Below are 19,746 nucleotides of genomic sequence, written 5' to 3' on the forward strand. Positions count from 1 at the left end.
TGCAGAATATTTAAGTAATGCCCTGAGTCTGCTCAGTGCTCAGATATAGAATCATGCTCTGAGTAAGTCTCGAGTTATCTTGTTCCCTAGTTCCCTGTATGATGCTTGCTCCGGACGCTCAGCCCAGCCTTGTCTCGACTTGTCTCTTGTCTCTTGGATTGCCCTCGGTGCTCTGCAGTGTTACTCCCCAACTATGAATCCTGCTAAAGTTTTGGTTTACTTCTCTGGACTGTTTCCCTGTTCTTAACCTGTCTACCCGCTGCCTGGTTACGAACACAGCTATGTTCCAGGACCACGCCCCTGGACTGTGTTTGCCTGTTCCATCTCTGTTTGTTATGCTATCGCACCTGTCACTGTGTGCACAGCTCTACCTCTGCTGCATCCCAGGGTCCCCAGTAAGCTACAGTACTTTGGCACCTGTGTACTCTACTCATTCTGTTCTCCTGCCAGCTTGCAGCTTTCAGCTTATCCCCCTGTGTGTGCACTACCGTCTCAGAGTGGGACACCATGCTCACCCTGTCCACATGTGTGCAGCTTACTGCAGTCTCCTTAGCCTGTGAGCTGCTGGTTGTTTCCCAGATTCTCCCAGCTATCTCTCATGGCACGTGGGTTCATTTTACAAGAACATACATTCGCCCCTGTCTGTAGTGGGGACCAACAGATACAGCATGACCCTCTGTGTCCCTTCCACGGCCCTCAATTTCTTCTCCTCAAACATAATGCTTGCATTTCACCTAAAGGAAACACGAGATCATGACCATAACTTAGTATCATACTCAGAAGAGGGATAGTGGTGAGGCACCTGACCATGAGGTAATGACTGCATTTCTTTTCAGGGAATTTGTGTTATAATGCCTAGCATTCTCAATAGGTGACAGATATAATTCATGTTCTATTACCTATGTCCCATTAAGTACTTTTTAATTTACTTTATTTATTATTCAGAGGCATTTGATGTTACTGTGAATAATACAAAGTATCATTCTGGGATTTCAATCTTCAAGGGCTTATGTTCTAACCCTGTTCAGTACTACATGGTTTTTAAGTTTTTTAATGCAGCTGCTGAAATATTTACTTAATTGCAGATTAAGATTTTAACATTTTTACTTATAACTTTGTAAACATCAATAACCGTACATTTACATATCAAACTGCTTTGCATTAATTGGAAATGGAAAATATCCAATATCGAGAGGAATTGTTCAGGGTGTCTAATCAGAACTATGTACTTTTAACAAGGAATGTTCAGAAACATTCAGATATCCGCCTCTTAAAACAAACATGAAGTGAGTACATTAAAAAATAAAGCACTTTAAACACAACTCCTGGCAATGAATTTCTTGGCAATATGAGACTTAAAGAAGGTTCCTAAACGTTTAGTGTTAAATTATCCATCAGCCTCCTTTCTCCAGATTCATTAATTTGAAATAGCTTTGCAACAAATGTAATTCGTCCTCATAGAGCTTTGTGACAGAGCTCCTTCCTGAAAGAGTCATGAATTTCTCATTAGATCAAAAGAACCAGCCAAGTGAGGGGGGAGGGGTATGCTATACAATTGGTTATGCTCCTCATCACATTAAAATGTGCACAATTTTTCTGTAATAACTTACATTTGGGTATACCAGTCAAATAATTTGTTTCCGGCTCTGAACATTGGAAAATTGTTGTCTTATTTGTACAGGTGCAGCTGATGCAATTAAAAGAATATGGCAAATGCAATCTCTAGGTATCACTTCTCGGTGCCAGTGATCCATGCGTCGTTACACACAGCATGTCACTGAAAACAGAAAAGGCCACAGTTGTCAGAAGGATTTCTCTGCAGTGACCTGAAGCTCAGTTCAGATCTCTCTGTAATGTATCCCCTTAAGTACACTTAGTGTCAAAACACAGGAGAAAGCTGACAGTAGGTGTTATTAATCTTAATGATTTTTTTCACTGATCTACATATTTTTTTCTTCAGTACTGAGCATTTACCCTTTTTTCTTTTCCCTTCATACAACAACATCTGCCTTCTACCGTGCTGTGAAGTCATTCATACAGGGATGCAACTAAACAGAAATGTGTTTGCTGTTGCACTTACAAACGCACTTATTCTAAAAGTAACAACAGTAAAAGCGATCAGAAATTATTTTCATATTCCTTACACAGAAGAATAAGGCAGTTGTGCATGTCATGTGAGCTGTAATTTTATGTTTTCTAGGGACTATGCTGTTACATTTGCTCAGATTATCCTGTTGGTTGTATGTAGTCCATGAAACTAATATGAAATAGTATAAGAAATCATGTATATCTTACACTAATTCATTCCAATATCTGACAGAAACAATTCTGCACCTACCGGTTGATTACTTTGAACCCAAGACATTATCAACTGTGCAACTCTTGACACATTACTCTAAATGTGGATAAAGCGACAGGCATGTCATGGTTTTAAAATATTTGTTTTTATTAATCCATCTATTTTTTAACCACTTCACCCTGCATGGGACACCAGTCAGCAGACACACACAGACATGTACACGCATTCACACCTTGGCCGAGTTTCCCAGAAGCCAAGTAACTTACAGTATGTCTTTGGACTTTGGGAGAAAACCGGAGCACCCAGAAGAAACCCATGTGAACACAGGGAGAACATACAAACTTGCAACATGCAAACAGCACCCCAGGTCCACAATTGAATTCAGGGCCCCAAGACTAGAAGGCAGCTAACCACTGTACCACAGTGCCGCCCATATTTTTATTGTGCAAATTAAATTGAATTGGCACACAGAAGACTCTTAAAATTGATTTGGTGATTATTCTCTTAACCTGTGTATAATCAATTACATTTAAAGGATATGCTAAAAAAACACTAGCCTATGTTGGAAACATTTTCTGTTTTACAGCATTTTGTACTGTAGATCCAAACCTTTTAATATGTTTTAAGTAAATGGAAAAACAACAGGAGTCTCTGTGATAAGGAAGCTGCTCAGATAGATTATGAAGTGTTTGTAACCAGGTATATATCATAAGTTAGCCAACATGGATAGCTTTGGCTCCTATAAGATTCCACACATTACCAGTTAAAACACTTTATTAAAATGATTTCTAGACAACTGGATTGTTTTGATTAGACCTACTGTATCTATCAGTCAGGCTCAAAGGTTTCCAAGAAAAACCTCAAATTAAAATGCCCAGTGTAACGCTCAGGTAAGTATGTCTGGGTCTGTCTCCTCAACATTAAAGTAACTCAGATGCTGAAACTTGAGGACCTCGTTTCCCCAGCTTGTCCACCCAGGCTGAAGATTGCGTGCAAACAACTCCAGGCATTTTGCTGCAGGACCCACATGCTCTTTCAGCACATCTGCGAAGAGGCACAATGAGAAAGACAAAAGAAAATTCAATCACAGCTGCGGAGGGATTTTTTTTAAGGGAATGTTTCATTAAAAATGGCAAAAGAAAATTAATTTCAAGGATTTCATCAGGCGGGTTTGTTATTTATAATCACAAATCATGAGGAATGGATGCCCTTGAGGATGGGAACAATGCCTCCACAGGCTTCAGTGGCTCTGACAGATCGGTTTCATTTAAAGGCAGGGAACAGAGACCTCACCGCCCACACAGGTGACTTGCCTGTCTTTTCATGACTTTCATAACCGTGCACATCTTGAGCTTTCACTTAACTTTCTAAACAGCTCAAACTGCTCTAGGTTTTAATAAGCCTCTGCACTCACCAGCCTCTAGACATCCGTGAGAAATAAAAAACTAAATAGGCCAAATACTGACCTTATGAAAGTACAGAAAGCGCTCCCAACGTCTTAACTTGCCAAGTGTAAATGAAGGAATAAAAGATTTTAATTATTCATTTAACTCCAAACTCTTCAGAGAGGCCATGTGCTCTTCAGGCTTTAAAACTTTAACATTAATACGGAGGAAAGCCAAGCCAAGATTTTATGACTAAGTGTAAAAAAAGTGATACATCAAAGCTGCAGTATTCCCTATTAGTCTTGATAGTGGCTCTTCAATTCTTTCTGGACCTGGAATGGATTTCAGGTGTTTAACCCAAAGCCTATTTCTCACAAATTTATTACACAGAGAAACCTTAGGAACTGGTGCTGTAAGTGAAGATGGGATTTCTTGCCTGAGATGATTACAGCACAATGATTTGCAATGTGCAGTGGACGACACATCCAATATTAGAGACGGTATTCATTACCATAAGTGAGATGTCAATTAATTTCACTAAATATTTAAAGTAAAAGTTTTGTGCTGGAGTGAATTTATCTACAGCAGAGGTTCTGCCTTCATCTTTCCCTTAATAAATTTTTATTTAAAAGGTGTATAGAGCATCAATAAAACAGATTAACTTAGTCATCGACAGCCTTCCATGTACAAAGAAATTTAACCTCATTAACATTTAAGGTGAGTACTTTGCCATGACCTTATTAAGATTTCACCGGTGAAGCTTGTTATCACCTCTTTAACAGCTCACATCCAATAAATTATAGAAAACTGGATATGTATTTATGTGTGCACTCCAGACAATGGAGCAAAATGTTTTTTTCCCTGAGTCACCACCTCGAACTGCAAGAAAATGCTCAAAATTGTCTGAATAAACAGCATTTACTGTATGGCTTATAATTTGCTTATTATTTTTACATTAAAAGATTCTTACCTTTTGCATACTAGCATACTAGCTTTGGACAGAGAAATCAAACAGACTGTTTTGTCTAACATTAATTTCTCCTTATTCACAAACACACTTTCTTATTACATTAAAAATTGACCTTGATCCATGAAGTTTCAGCGCACCAATTAATAGTATTCCTCTCAGGGGAAAATAGAGCTTTAGACATGCTAAATCAAACATTCTTATTCATACTTTCATTTTGTGGATTAATATTCAAAATCTGGTAATTGGTTTAGATTTCTCTAGACTAAAATATACAGATTTATTCTAATTATTCTGCAATACCCATTACAAAACAAAAAATAATATTTCATAAGCTATAAAACCAAACTGTATACTTGCAAGAATCTGTGCAGTAACAGTTGCTGATGCATAATTCACCACGTGCACACAGCTTTGGATAACACCTTCTCAAATTATTAACCAGAAGTAGTTTTCTTATTTGAATTATCCTAATGATTTTCACATTAGATTAAAATATTTAGCATAATACACTGTAAGCAGCTTTTATAATCCTGATTTGGAAAGTTTTTTCAACTACTTATAGTGATATCAATTTTGGACACTTTTAGATACAGCTCTGTCTGCCATGCATTAAATGCAGCTTTGCTAGAGCTTTAAGGTTAAGCCAACTCACTGAAAAGGGGAATAAACTGTATTTGTGATTGAACTTGATGTACTCTTATTTTCAGTGGTAAGGCTCAGTCTAAATTATTGACAGCAAGGAAGTGCAAAAGTCACTGTTCTGTCTGTGCTGTAGCAGACATGCATTTCAAATGTAAAACTTCTGATGTCACGCTGGACTCAGCACTGCGTCAGTCAATGTTTGGTGCTTAAGGTCTTCGGCAAAGTGTGTCATTGGGGATGACATCAGTTCTGACATGCACCGACCTGCATAAGCTTGAAACATTTTTTGGGAAGCACAAGACTACTAAACACAGTAGTAAATTCAGGAAAAGGTACTCTGACAAACATGAGATCTGAATACAGAGCTGGAAACAATATGCAGTTGTGAAAAGTTGTGGCACTTTTGATTGTAAATTAATTTGCAACAGTAGTTGCAGGTAATTTAGGTTCAGGTACATTGAAAGAGAAATGTTTTACAAATTAGTGAAATCCCTGAAACACGTGTTTTCTCAAACAATACTGTAACAATCCCTTTTTAAAACAGCAGCAGTGCTATAAGTCCCAAAGACCATGACAAAATATTTCTGGCTCCCTAGGCTCATCATACGTAGGTTTTAAGTGGGCTCTAAATACTGGAAGGCTTGACTAAAATTAACCATTTGGAACCTTCAGGTCTTAAAGTCACACCACAGATAATCAACAGCAATTCTGTCCCCTTACCATCTTTTTAGCCTGATCTTATCAGAAGTTATGCAAATTTGGAACTACTCAGTAGTGAGATAGAAAACCTCTAAGAAAAGCCTCTTAGAGGATCTAAGTAGGTCTGTTGGTGGATCAGTAGGTGGCACTCTTGCATAATGACCAGAATTTCCAAAGCAATGCTCTAGTATCGTGTTCAAATGATGCTGTAGGAGTTGTCATCCAGTCAACAAAACATTAAACCAAAGTTAATTAAAGATACCGTGGCACTGTTTGCAAGAACAGGGATGTTAGCCCTGCTGCCCTGGCTAAATTCTACTCTGGACTTCCAAAATCGGACCCCACCCCAGACCTGATTCAAAAGTTCCCCCTCGATTCAACTGTTGAAGTTAACATTTCACGTTTCTACCTTATTTGTGTTGTAGTGAGGCTACTGCCACAGGTGCATGTTGTACTTCAGTAGTGGATGAATCATGATCTCTCCTATATGTAAAGTACTTTGAGAAGCTAAAATAGTTACTTTCACTTCACTATGCTTATAAAATTAAAGAAAGAAAATCTAATTTAGTTACATTTAGAATAAAGAACAGCTTATTTATAAATATGAAGTTTACTAAGGTTTTAAGATGAGCTCCTTCTCAAAATCAGTGGAAAAGAACTAGCATGTGATGTCTTTTGCACACAAAACAGTGCGTAGGCTGAAATCATCAGTTGGACCGTGGGTCAGGGAATTTTGATCACAGTGCATGTGTGGAAAAGCACTAAAAACTATCATCAGCATCAGTCTGCTTTGGCTGTTTATGAGTCTACCCTAACTACACCAAAATCACTTCCAGGTTCCTCTGTCTTTTTGGAGAATGAGTGTACTTGCATGCTCATGGCCTTATGTCTGGCAGGGATTGCTGGTTGCTTCTTTCTTTTTTAGGAGAAGCTAACATGCTGACTCACTGCATGGTGCACAGAACTCCCACAGAATTTGTACTTGTTTACAGTACAATGTATATGCTGGGGTAGCTGGGAATTTTATGTTCTAGTGTTTTCATTACTGTTCTCTTTCACCTTCTGGTCTTCCTCATTAAGCTACATGAAGGAGCTCATTCCAGATGTGTGCTTGCCTTCACTGAACATAAGTTTTGGTCAGTTATTCTGATTACATTTCAATCACTCACATGTGAGTTCTTTCTTTGATTTGGATCAAACAAATGGCTTAACAATCTGTCAAACTCAAGGAATGTTAAAGGGTAGCAAGCAAGAAAAAAAAATATTACTTAACAGAAGTGATTCTCACCAAATGTCTGCTGAGACAGTTTTAACTGTTTTGAACAAAAAATGTGAACTGTTGCACAAAAGACTGCAGTTTTGCAACTAATCTTCATATTAAATAAAACATAAGGACATATGTAGCTCACACCAGTATTTAAAATATTAGATTTGTGAGTGAACAGGTTTGGCCAAAATAAAAAACTTGTAAGCCATTACTATCAAACTGAAAGTAATTGCACATCCAATGACATAGCAAAAGAAGACTGTACATAATGTTACTAAAGAATTTGTGTCTTATTTTAATATATTTTGTACAACTTCATGAAAAGTAACACTGTGATATAATAAAGTCCATATTGTATAAGCTCTTAATCAGGCAATTCAAAGAAAAATAAACAAGTGGGTTTAATAACAAAGATGGGCTTTGATTAAGTGTCTCTAGACAGATTGCAGTTATTTACAGTAATAAGGCCAAACGAAATGAGGGAATAAAGGCAATCTGTTGCTAATATTCTAAATTTTAATGAAACAGTTTTTTTCCTAAAGAAAAATTAATTGAAAATGCTCACTGGCCTATCCGATCACAACATCCCATTGGTTTTCGTGTTGCTCCACTGCACTCTACTGGCAAAATCATGTACTAATCTCTTTTTTCTGTCACTACACTTGACATTCCTTGATTTCTTTTTGGTTTACTATTTATCTATCGGTGTCCTGAGTTACAGGGAACTGGTGCTCCTTCCTGATTAAAATCAAGAACCAGTATATGCTGCTGTCAATGTTACTGTGTCGATTCCTTAGCTAGGGTGAGCACAAAGGTGATGCAAGGAAAAAGGCAGTCATCTAAGTTCTATTAACAATAGAACTTCTATTCTTAAAATGGCCTTGTTAATAAAACGTAGCTCCCAAGCCTTTATTATTATGTCTGATAAGTCTTTTTATTTTAGCAAACAGATGGTAATCAGAAACACAGACTTTTAAAGCATTTTTTTAAAATCATACTGGCAAAAAAAGGAGAGATTATATATTAATATAATGTCCATTATATGTGTCTCATTTGTAGCTTCCTGATCTTCATGTGGTTGTGTGTTACAATATGGTTCTTTGAGAAATAAGTATAAAATCAATCTGCTCTGGGATTCTGACCATATAATTCTCAAATACTTCCAAGCAGACCTAGACCCAATCTTTTGGAAACAGAAAAAAGTAATATACAAGAAAGAACACACCTGACCAAAACTATTTAAGATCTTGTAATGCCACTAGTTCCTATGTAATATATTCAGAAACTACTCTTATAATTTGTCATTATTTAAATTATATTAAATAGGTCATATTATACCCGTTAAACTTCAGGTAGCAGTACCAATTAATCTTCCAGGTTAGTTTACTGTAGCGATTTTTACAATTCTATAGATTGCTAATCAGGTCTCTTGCAATAATTAAAATTCCTTTCCCATTTATTTTTGTATTTTACATGACTTTATCTGTTACATGTATTTTATGATAAAAATGCATACAGCCTTGAAACTTATTTCTGCAAGACTTTAATATCCAACATAAGTATTTTCATTGATAAAAAGAGTTTTTAACTTGAGTAGAGAATTAAGATCCTCAATCTTGTATTTTATATTTGTTGAAAGTCTGGAAGTTAACTATGCACATTAACTTCAAAAACATTAATTATCAGCAAGTTCTGGTAGGTCCTAATCAAAGTGACACATGAGATTAGGAACTAGTCAATCAATTTGTTTTTAGCAACTAGCAGAGCTATACACCCAAGACAGACCACTGATAAATAGGACTCATTGGTCACGATGACAGGCACAGCCTTTACTACAGGTATGGAAGCCAGGATGAAGCTTCTCACCCCTGAGGTTGCAACTACAGACACCGTACTTTCCAGATGACTCTTTGGAACTCTTAAGCTCTCTGATGCACAGTTTCAATATTTTGGAGGTTTTATTCTGGGATTCTCAGGATCAGAAAACTGAACTCATAGCTAATGTTAAAATTGTCTGCATCATTCTGGGGACTACGCAGTCTCGCCTTCAAACTCTCTTCCCTGTTAACAAAGAATATAAGAATAAAAGTGTGTGGACATTATTAAAGTGGCACAGTACCAGAATCACAACAGCATCAAACAACTGAAGAAAGAGATAACACTTAAGTCCTGTTAGATGGAAATGGATGATTCTAATCTAGAAAAACTGCAACAATGAAATTTCGCAGAAACCATAAACCTGCAGGTGTAAACACAGAAACACGACTTACAGGGGAGAAAGGCTAGACATCTGGCCACTCTGAAATGTAATTGTCAGAGTAGATTTCCTAACATACAAAACAAAACAACTTCACTATGACTGATTCTTTTTCATTTTATTGCAGAATACAGCGTATTTATTATATTACAAAATGTGTTTGTGTGAGCAAGGCAGTGTAGAAAACAGAATAGGAAGTTACAACCATCAAAGGAACAAAAGTAAACTTCCATATGGCTCAAGAGTAGAATATATAAAATTAATCTTATGGAAAGGTTTCAGAAACTGAACCCTTACCTAAGCAAAGGACTGTCTGTACCTCTCAAGGCGATAACAGGCTTGGCTGGGATTAAGTCACTTAAACCTACTGGAAATACCTCCAAATTTAAACAAGCAGAGCTTTTACACACGCTTATAACTTTGCAGGACATAAAAGCACCTCTTCCTTCTACGCAAAAATGGAAATCTCCTGTCTTAAATGGTATTCCACCCAAGCTGTTGCTGGCAGTAATGGTTGAAGTCAGCCCTTTTATACAAAATGTTGTGCAATCTGACACTTTTCATAAAGTTCAGCAGCCATATCACCCTCCAACTCACAACTGGCAGCCCGCTGAAGCAAAGCAGGTTTGTATAATAATCTATGATTTGGCTTCATCACCCTGTTCTCCTCCCCACTGATAGCTGGTGTGTGGTGAGCGTACTGGTGCACTATGGCTGCCGTGGCATCATCCAGGTGGGGCTGCACATTGGTGGTGGTGGAGGGGAGTCCCCATTACCTGTAAAGCGCTTTGAGTGGAGTGTCCAGAAAAGCACTATATAAGTGTAAGCAATTATTATTATTATTATTATTCAAGTTCAAATAACTGCTTTTTCTGCTTTTTAAAAAGCCAAGGGCCCATTAGAACTCTATCGCTATTGGTGATTATAGCTGGTAAACAAAAAAAACTATTTACACAGGCTCTTTTTCAGGGGACCAGACAAATCTTGATTTTCTTCTGATACTGTACAGCATGCCTTCCCCTCACCAACAGCCATTCTTATGGACTGCTTTTTTAGATGTAAAAAAGGGAATTTGATCTCCTAAACTGCTGATGTGCTATTCTACAATGCTTTGGTGCTATCTCTTTTTTATCAATATCCAATCTATTTCCTATACAATATTGCAAATGCGTTAGTGCAGATGCACTCAACAGGGATGCCCATCATTATAATTATTGTTTGCTCTTTTGTTAGAAGCACTGAAAAAGGTTATGACACAAATATCAGCGACACTCCCACTGACAGTCCAAACATCACATTTCATTCTGTGCCAACAATTTTCTCCTGTTTCATTCTGATATTTCTAATTCAGTCCCACCATGGTCTATATGATTTGATCATAATCTTGGTGACAACTTTGACGGTAACAGCCTACGCATGTTTCAGGATGCGTGGGAGGCTTATTCACTCTGCTCAGCCCCTTACAGGGTACCATGTGCAACACTTTACCCTCTCATGCCATGGCTAATCCATTTTAACTTCACATGCAGAATGCATGCAACACAATGCTGTTATTTTTACAGTTAAAAACCTACCGTGATTTAGTCCTCAAGCAAATTATCAGCAATAATAATCAACATTTTTCTACCAACACATTTCATATACTGCTTTTGAAAATATTTAGTTTTAAATTAATGATTTTAAGTATGTTTTAAAATGTTTGTTTTAGTACAGGACATTAAATATGCAAATAATTCGTGGCACACTGACTGCTAAACTTGTACGTACCTGCTAATGAAGGCTTGTGTGAATGCAGAGTTGAAGGCACACTGACTATCAACTTCTGATCTAGGACTGGAATTTCTTGCTTTTCTGAAGACCTTGCAAAGGGGAAATGGAAAAAGAAAAAATGGGGAATTATGACATTATTTAACCAAAAGAATACATGTACTTCATCACCACATGACCTATACATTTTTTACCTTAAAGAAGAATCTTTGCCTCCACTGTACCGTCCCAGCACCAAAATTTCATATGGCTTCTTGTGTGGAGAATCAAGTGGAAATACGTACTCCCCAGAGTTTGTTATCTTAAAGAAAGAACAGAAAGTTACATGCTGAGCCACCACTTCAAAGACAAAAAATCAATCTTGGAGGCATGATCCACCTCTAATCCCTCAAAAACTAAAGAGAAAGAACCCTGACAAACCCATGTTTAAAAATCCACAGACTTTTCAGGAAGCTAAATCAGTGATAATTTGAGAGGGAGTAAATTTTGTGAATTTTTGTTAAGATGGGAGAAACAGGCTATAGTTATTTCTGAGGATTTAAAAAAATGAAATTATTTTTTCAGTATTTTTTAATGAACAGGGTACACAGTATAAAAAAATAAGCCTTATAGTGATACTGTTTACCTGGTTTCTCTTTGGTAAAACAATGGCTCAAGGGTATGATAGAAGCTCCAGGGTCTGAGTGGCACTACATACTGTAGGTGTAACAACTCAAGAAAACACTGACAGATGCCAATGTGTAACAGAACCAATGTAGAGTGACATTACCATAAAAGTTTAATTTTACATTAAGGGCAAAGCTGCTCTTTGGCTTTCAACACTGAAAACTTCATTTTGGATCTTCCCTGGGAATACTGCTCCCAGACAAAGCTAAAGTGGATGGTTTTGAGTGAGTATGGACAATATAAGGAAATAATGAATGTGCAAGACATTGAAAGGTTGCTAATAATACAAAAACAAAAGTCACATGTCAATGACTTGATGAGTAGAACACAAAGTAATAAAATGTACATTATTCAAAATAGAAACCATTTTTTTAAAACGTTGAAATTTTGGGGATTCTTAGAATAGAGCAAAAAGAAAATGGTTTACAGACTAAAGGCATATTGAGTAAGATATTACTTTCTTGAAAGGTTATAGCACCAGTCCTTTAAAACTGCTTTTACAGAAATGCAGACATACTATACAGGGCAAGACAATTTGCCAGGAACTGACAGTTATAATTTAAAAATATCTGGTGGCTAATATTCCTTCATGTGTTACATACTTTTGTCAGAAGCCCCTCACCTTTCAGTGCATAACTGCCTTTCAATAACACAGCTGGCTGACCTTACTGAGCTCTGAAAAATGTCTCCAGACCAACAGAATTAAGAGTAAGTCTGTTCCTTAGTTTTCATTCACACTAGGGACTTTTTACCTTCACCCACAGCCACTCTGCAAGCACCTCTACAGACCAGTGAGGATACAGCTCCTCTCTGATGAACCGCAAATGTTTTTGTCTGTTTGTCACCCACGTGATCACTAGACAACCAGGGGCCGACAGGCCAGGGACAGGAATCCTCTTGAGCTGAGAAGCCGGAAGAAAGCTGTACCTAAAACAAGTCATTATTACATTTTGAACAGAAACGTTTTTAAAGATCTCTGATACCTAAATAAAATTAAAAACATACATAACAGGTTGGTAAGTTAAAAATTAAGAATTTCTTCCACACTATGAATTATTTTTCCTCTTTCACACAGAACCAAAAGGCACGGTGTTTCTCATGCAAGTTGCAGCATTTTCAGAGTTCAAGTCCAGCTTCCTCTTCAAAGTTCTGCGCTTTTATGCTTACAACATGATAATATTATTGAAGTACTACCATAAAGTGATTGAGACTTTCTTGTTTATCCTAACTTTAGTACCAATAAGAGATGAACAAGCAAAGTGTTACTTGTGCTTTACTTCTAAAGAAAATCTCCAAGTATTACCTCCATTAACTATCATAATAGTTTTAGCTAGACAAAGAACGTTTCCAGAAAAAAAAAAGAAAAATCCAGTCCCTGTTGTTTTTCGCAAAAGATGAGTCTGGGTTGTGCCACATGCAGACTGTAGCTGAAAGACCAAGGAGGATGTAATAATGTAAGATGGATTCAGCCTCACTCAGCCTCTTTGTTAAGTGATGGAGACTTTCTTGTTAATCATAACTTTAGTAGCAATAAGAGATAAACAGGCAGACTGTAGCTGAGTGACCAAGGATGTAATGGATGCAGCCTGAAACAGCCTCTTTAAATCTGAAGACTTTTTGCTCATCAAGCCCGGCTCTGCCATGAAACAGCAACTAAACTGTTTTGTAATACTATTTTGGATTTGGGGTTTTCCGGCACACACAAAACTATCATTATTCCATGCCTTACTTTCCGAAGTGTACCACTTCAACTATCAGTTACCATCAAAACTAATTACTATAGGAACGGCAACAATTAAAACAGCCATCCCAAAAGGAAAGAATTATCTTCCACTGCCAGGACATGAAGCAGTCTCCACTCACTAAATGTGCGCCACATCAAGCCGTTTTTTGGATTTATTTTCTAAGGGATCCAGATTACAATACTCACCTTTTGCTCCTTTTGACAGACTTGTTTTCCCATGGAGGATCAAGAACAATGACATCATACTTCTGGTCTGTAGAAATACAGACACAGGTGTTGGAAAGGTTTGAGCAGCTTTAAGAAGGCTTAAGAGCCAAATGCTGTGTTTTTCTTTTTCGTTCTTTCTTCTTTTGTGAATGGCTTTAGCCTTTAATTGATCTTAGGTACAGGAAAACAAAAGTAGCAAATAATTCCTAACCCTGTTATGGTGTTAATGGAAGGAGGAAATTCTGTAACTCCACAGACCACCTCCACACCAATAAGGCACAAATGAATGTGTGGACAATGACATCAACAATTTACTCAAGTTTCAAGTAGTTTCGATTACAGCAATTTACTAATACAGCTGAGCTTCACACACCTGAAGAAGGCTCCACGGCTGAAACGTGATTTCTTTCTTCTCTTTTCAGCATGGAATAAACCTATTACTTTTCCAACAGAGCTTAGGTGTACAGAAATTAATTTAGCAAACTATGATTCATATAAATCATAATACCCTAAACTGTGATCGCAAAACTCAAGAAAAACTAAATATGAGCTGTCAACATGAAGTGCTGTAGCAGCTCATTTTATTAACCAATCAATGAAGTTTAATTCATCCCATTTACCAGTCAACAATAAATCAATTAGATTTGTGGTCCACATCATTAATCATCACCTGATACTCTCTACACATCTATTTTGTAGATTTAAATTTTATGCACTTTATTACCTCCAGGAGAAACGAATAATGTTGAATATTTATTAGTAGTGTTTTGAAACTGCTTACGGAATGAAAACCATTAGACAACTGTTTTACTCATTTTAACCACTAGATGTCAGAGGTGCAATTGCAAGAATTTAGTGAATACCAGAGCTAAAGGTTACAGTGAACACTCTTCTCCAAAAAGTTACATCTGGCAGCTACAATGTGCTTTCTCTACTACTTACCCAAGTAAGAAGAAATATGATGTGGTAACATGACGGGCTCCAAAATAAGCCATGAGTCAAAAATGAAATTTAGTCTTCTGTGACAACAATGCACACACTTGAGAATTTTACTTAAACCTACCCATTCATAGGATATTTCCAGTGCAGATCATGTCTGTTATTCTGTTCTGTTATTCACATTTCATTTCATATTTCAATGTTCTGTTATTCACATTTCTAAAACTGCTTTGTGCAGCAGAAAGTCACTGGATTGCAGATCGACCTGGAGGGCTCAAGAGAAGGAAGTGAATACTTACAGTTTAAAAGGGGCTGCATTTTTGACATATCAGAAAGCAGGAAACTGCAGCGGGGAGGCAGGAGATATTGCTCTCCCATCAGAGTGACCAGTCTTGAGCAGTCCATGTTGTTTTCTGTGACCCGCGTGAAGAGATCAAGGTGTTCTGTGGAGTTTGCTCCTTCGCTGATTGTCTGCACGGATGCTTCCTCATCCTCAGTCGCAAATGGGAGTTCTTTAGCCATTTCACACAGATCAGCAAGTCGACTGCCAGCACTCTGATGGGAAACACTTTCTGAGCCTTCGTTTCCTTTGTCACTGTAGAGGTAACCGCAGGTGAAGCCTTCATCGAGTAAAGCTCTGGATCCCTCTAAAATGACTTTCCTAACCTAAACAAAAAAGACACTTTAATATTGGCATAAAATTCAAATCAATTTAGGAGAAATCTGTTCAAATCACTTTAAGAAATGTTAGTCTTACTACAGCAGGTTGAAAATCTTTGCGAAAATTCTTATCTTACAGATATTCTAGTATCAGTTTAACACTCAAAGTATTTCGACACTGTATTTGAAAACTGCTAGCATGATCCTCCCATAGTCCATAGACACACTGGTAAGATAACTCGTGTTTGTGAGTGCCCTACAATGGTCTGGTATTCCTTACAGGGTGTATTCCCGACTTGCACCCATTGCTTGCCTTATAAAAATAATTCCTGGAAAAAATAAAGAGTTAAAGGCTCCCTGACTTTTGACTAGCACATTCCACTGACCATAACTGTAGTGTCCATTTAAGGCTTACACACGAATCATCTTATTAATGATCCACCATTAATCACCCAAGTGACAAATCGAGCAACCACCATCCTTGTGTCCTGCACCACTCCCCTTCAAGTTAATTCAAACCTCCCACGTAAATCTCACCAGGACTAAGCACAGCTGCATGTGCAGTACACAGCTGCACGTACAATAACTTAGGTTTCCTGACTTATCACTTATGCATTAATTTATAAAACATTAAAAACCCAGCCTACTATTCATCTGTCCATTTTTAACAACCCAGTGAGCCTTAGAGGGTCAAACTGAGCCAAGGCTTAACCTGGTAGACATCGGGTGCAATGTGGGACCACACCTTGAACAGGACAGTGGTCCACAGCAAGACATGTGCATAAACACAGGACACCTTAGCGTCACCAATTAGCCTGGACAGCTTACAGAAGGAAATCAGAGTGCCAAGTGAAAACCCATACATACATGGGAAGAATCAAACTCCACACAGAAAACTGAATTAAGCCCAGCACAGACAGTAGTGCTGATCACCCCAGTATCACCCCCTACAGTAAACAAACTGAACAAAATTACATGATCTCTGAAATTGTACACTTAATATATAAGGATGAAACACAATCGGTAACAGACATAGCTGCAGAACAGTGCTACACATGAACTATCACAGTGGTTTACAAGTGGACATGGCACAAAATGTACAGACATGGTGCTGATATATCTGCTATTTTCGTAATAAATTGCGTGTGAACAACAGAGTTAACAGAAAAAATGTGTATGGGAGTGTGATTCTGGTCAGCTGTGAACAGCCACAAGGTGGAGCTGCACAGCTAAAGTAGAACGTTACATCCCTACAGTGGAAACCAATGACGAAGGAACACACATCAGTATATTTTTTCAGAAATGTAAAATCTCCATAGATTTTTGTTAAATAGCAATTTAATTTGGAATTACCAATTGTGTCTTTACACCGAGGCACTCAGTAACAACTCCTATATTCACATGGGAAGAATAAGTACATGTAGACAGACTCCTCTGAACCACCTACCAAATGGCACATTCATCTTTTGACACCCTGTAACATACAGACAATTCAGCAGAGAGACGTGTCCCTCATGGACATCACAGCAAGCCTGGAGCTCCCCAGAAGGGGACAGGAGCCATGCCAATTCCAGCGGCGCTGTGCCTGTTATATGCCGCTGCTTAAGGAATCCTGCTTAGTCGGCACATGACGTGGCCAGGCACTAATTCTCATGCGGTGTGAGTGAGCCATTGAGGAGTCATGTATGCTATTTACACAAAGACCCCCTTGCTTCACAGGGAAACACCACCTACAGTATGTGTGTGTTTTTGTGAGGCTCTGATCATTTGATCTTCAGGCACCGGAGCTTTCCCCCAGATTTGGATTTGTTTTTTAAAACAACGCTGAAAGTCGGCCCGTGCTTTACCCAAGATGCTCAGACTACACGTTGAGGGTAAACATCAAAAAAGTCGTTCAGGTGGGTAGCCGCGTCAGCATGCGTAGGCTGCAAAGGAACAAGTAATAGGTTTATTCCATGCTGAAAAGAGAAGAAAGAAAACACAACGTTTCGGCTGTGGAGCCTTCTGACTGCCCTCTCTTTCTTACACCCAAAGAAGGCTCCACAGCCAAAACGTTGCCTTTTCTTTCTTCTCCTTTCAGCATGGAATAAACCTATTACTTGTTCCTTAACAATGAAAAACTCTTTTCCTTCTGTACATGAACATCCAACTGAAAACACTTGCTCACCTTTTCATGGTAGACCTGCATATCACTCTCACCTTGGTTCAGCTCCTTGTGCTTACGTTTACGCTTCTTGAACAAAAGAAAATACAAATGTTTATTTTTTCAGAAAGTTGTTTGTTAATAACTAACTATATAAGAGTCAATAGATGTGAGGTTGTCAGCAGACGGGTGTGGTTTTCACTGAAATGTGCATGCAAAACAGTACCCACATAGAATAGTAAAACCCATTAATTCCACTGTCTTTCTTTGCGTGTTCTAATGAAACTTGGCTGCACAGGCAGTCTGAAAAGCTTGAAATCAAGTGGAACAAATGCATGTTAATGTAATGAGCCTTGTAATCATAATGCAAAAATCGTTGTTTCCCTTTCACTGAACTCTTAAGTCAATCAATGCATTTCATTTGCACTCTTTAAGCTTTTCACTGCAAAAAAAGAGAATGAAAAGAAATTGGAGGAGTACGCTCAGGACCAGTAGCACTGGAGTGGGAGATACTGGAGGCATAATGAATTCATCAAATAAGTTGTGTATAGCTAAAAGCAACAAAGTATAAGATTAAAACAATAATTACAATGGGGTGGATTAGGCCCCCCGCAGTTTCAGTTCTGAGTGGATTCACAGCAAGGTGGATCCAACTGACCTACTAAACTACCTGTTTGATTGATGGTGTGCACTATTTTCTTTAATGCAATTTTGTATTTTGTATTTTTCCGTAAGGATTTTACACCACTTTTGACACACGGATCTAAGGATAAAGTTAAACTTGTTGAGAGTTTTGCCCATCTAGTTTTTTACGCGCTTGCTAACGGTATTTTCATCAGGTGACGGCCACGACTCCAGGCAGAGAACCACTAACGAGATCCTGCCACAAGTGAAGTGTGGGGGTGCTTAGATTCCGGTACAGATGCTTCTAAAGTCTCAGTGTCCTTTCTAATCAACACCAACCCGAAACAATTAACGCCGTTAGTAGAATTATAACGCCTGCGCCGCCAGTAATGGAGGTTCCTTTTTGCAGGTATTGTTTTGCTCTACTTATTAGTTATCAATCAAGGTTTATTTATGAATGCACGAACATTACAGCATACAGAGGTGTTGTCGTCAATGAAATGCTTAAAAAAAAAAGAGGAGCGCGCTGAAAGACTGTCGTGAAGCCAACAGCCCTAATCTCCCCGTAGTCGACAGGATACGGGAACATCAAGTCAAAAATATTTTCCTCCTACTTTGGCAGGTAGGACCTATCTAAATTATTATTATTATCAATAGGAAATGAGCTGTCACTTACGTTTTATACATTTTTTTAAAGAAAGGGGGAAAATAATAATGTATTACTTTCTGGACCCCGGCATGTCTGGGACTAGCGATCCCACCTTCACTCGGTTGAATACTGTATGTTAAACTACTAGACGTGAAAGATCTTTACCTTTGTCGTGATCGAAGGCAATTCTTCATCGGACAGTTTCTGCGAGTTCGCAGTTATTTTTCTTTCTTCTTGTGCGACAGTTTCTGCGCCCCCGAGAGCGAGGCAATCTGAGTTCGTGGGGGACTTCGACAAAATATGAGGTTTTACTATTTCAAAATATTCTCTTTTAAATCTGCACCTTAGGTTCCGTTTCTGTTGTGGGCTGATAAATGACAGGCAATGTTGAAAACTTTTGTTTATATAGGAGTACTGGTCCAACAACCATCCTTTGGTGTTTTTCAAAACTACAGACATATTGCAGCACAATCTGATTACGGGTAAGGGCACGCTTTACTGTTTTTCATATCTGGAAAGGTGCCGAGTAGGACTCTGTGAATTTTGCTAAAAATGCGGGTACTCAGAAAATTAAAACAGCACATCCACTGGGCGCAGCCATATTTCTTTCATCCCACGCTTGCGCAGAACACAGCACCACCTTACGTCATCGATGACTTGAATTAACCAGTCACTTGTAATGCACTTTCTGCTGTTTGCAAATAGGAAATTTATAGAATGCTAAAAACAGTTATGCACGCACCATAAGTCTCAAAAGTGAGAGGTGTTAAGTATTTTAATGAAATACCATGCTTTTTCAAACTACGGAAGCACATTGCTGCCAAGGAA

General features: G+C 38.1%; 1 protein-coding gene across 2 annotated transcripts; it reads right to left on the bottom strand.

Moving 5' to 3' along the window:
• Positions 1-2,427: 2,427 nt before the first annotated feature.
• On the bottom strand, positions 2,428-19,544 carry mettl4 (methyltransferase 4, N6-adenosine). 2 transcript variants are annotated; one of them, XM_088919622.1, is made up of 8 exons: positions 19,084-19,544; positions 17,670-17,735; positions 15,142-15,508; positions 13,883-13,949; positions 12,705-12,873; positions 11,481-11,587; positions 11,287-11,378; positions 2,428-3,343 (listed from the first exon to the last, which is right to left on the bottom strand). In XM_088919622.1, exons 1-8 carry the CDS (start codon positions 19,375-19,377, stop codon positions 3,186-3,188), a joined length of 1,320 nt encoding a protein of 439 aa, XP_088775748.1. In that variant the 5' UTR covers positions 19,378-19,544; the 3' UTR covers positions 2,428-3,185. The 2 variants fall into 2 exon arrangements, with proteins under 2 accessions (XP_088775748.1, XP_088775747.1); XM_088919621.1 differs by having other exon boundaries at positions 12,705-12,879.
• Between the last annotated feature and the right edge of the window lie 202 nt (positions 19,545-19,746).

The sequence above is a fragment of the Atractosteus spatula genome, chromosome 6, assembly GCF_055471065.1.
Source record: "Atractosteus spatula isolate fAtrSpa1 chromosome 6, fAtrSpa1.hap1, whole genome shotgun sequence".
Classification (NCBI taxonomy): Eukaryota; Metazoa; Chordata; class Actinopteri; order Semionotiformes; family Lepisosteidae; genus Atractosteus; species Atractosteus spatula.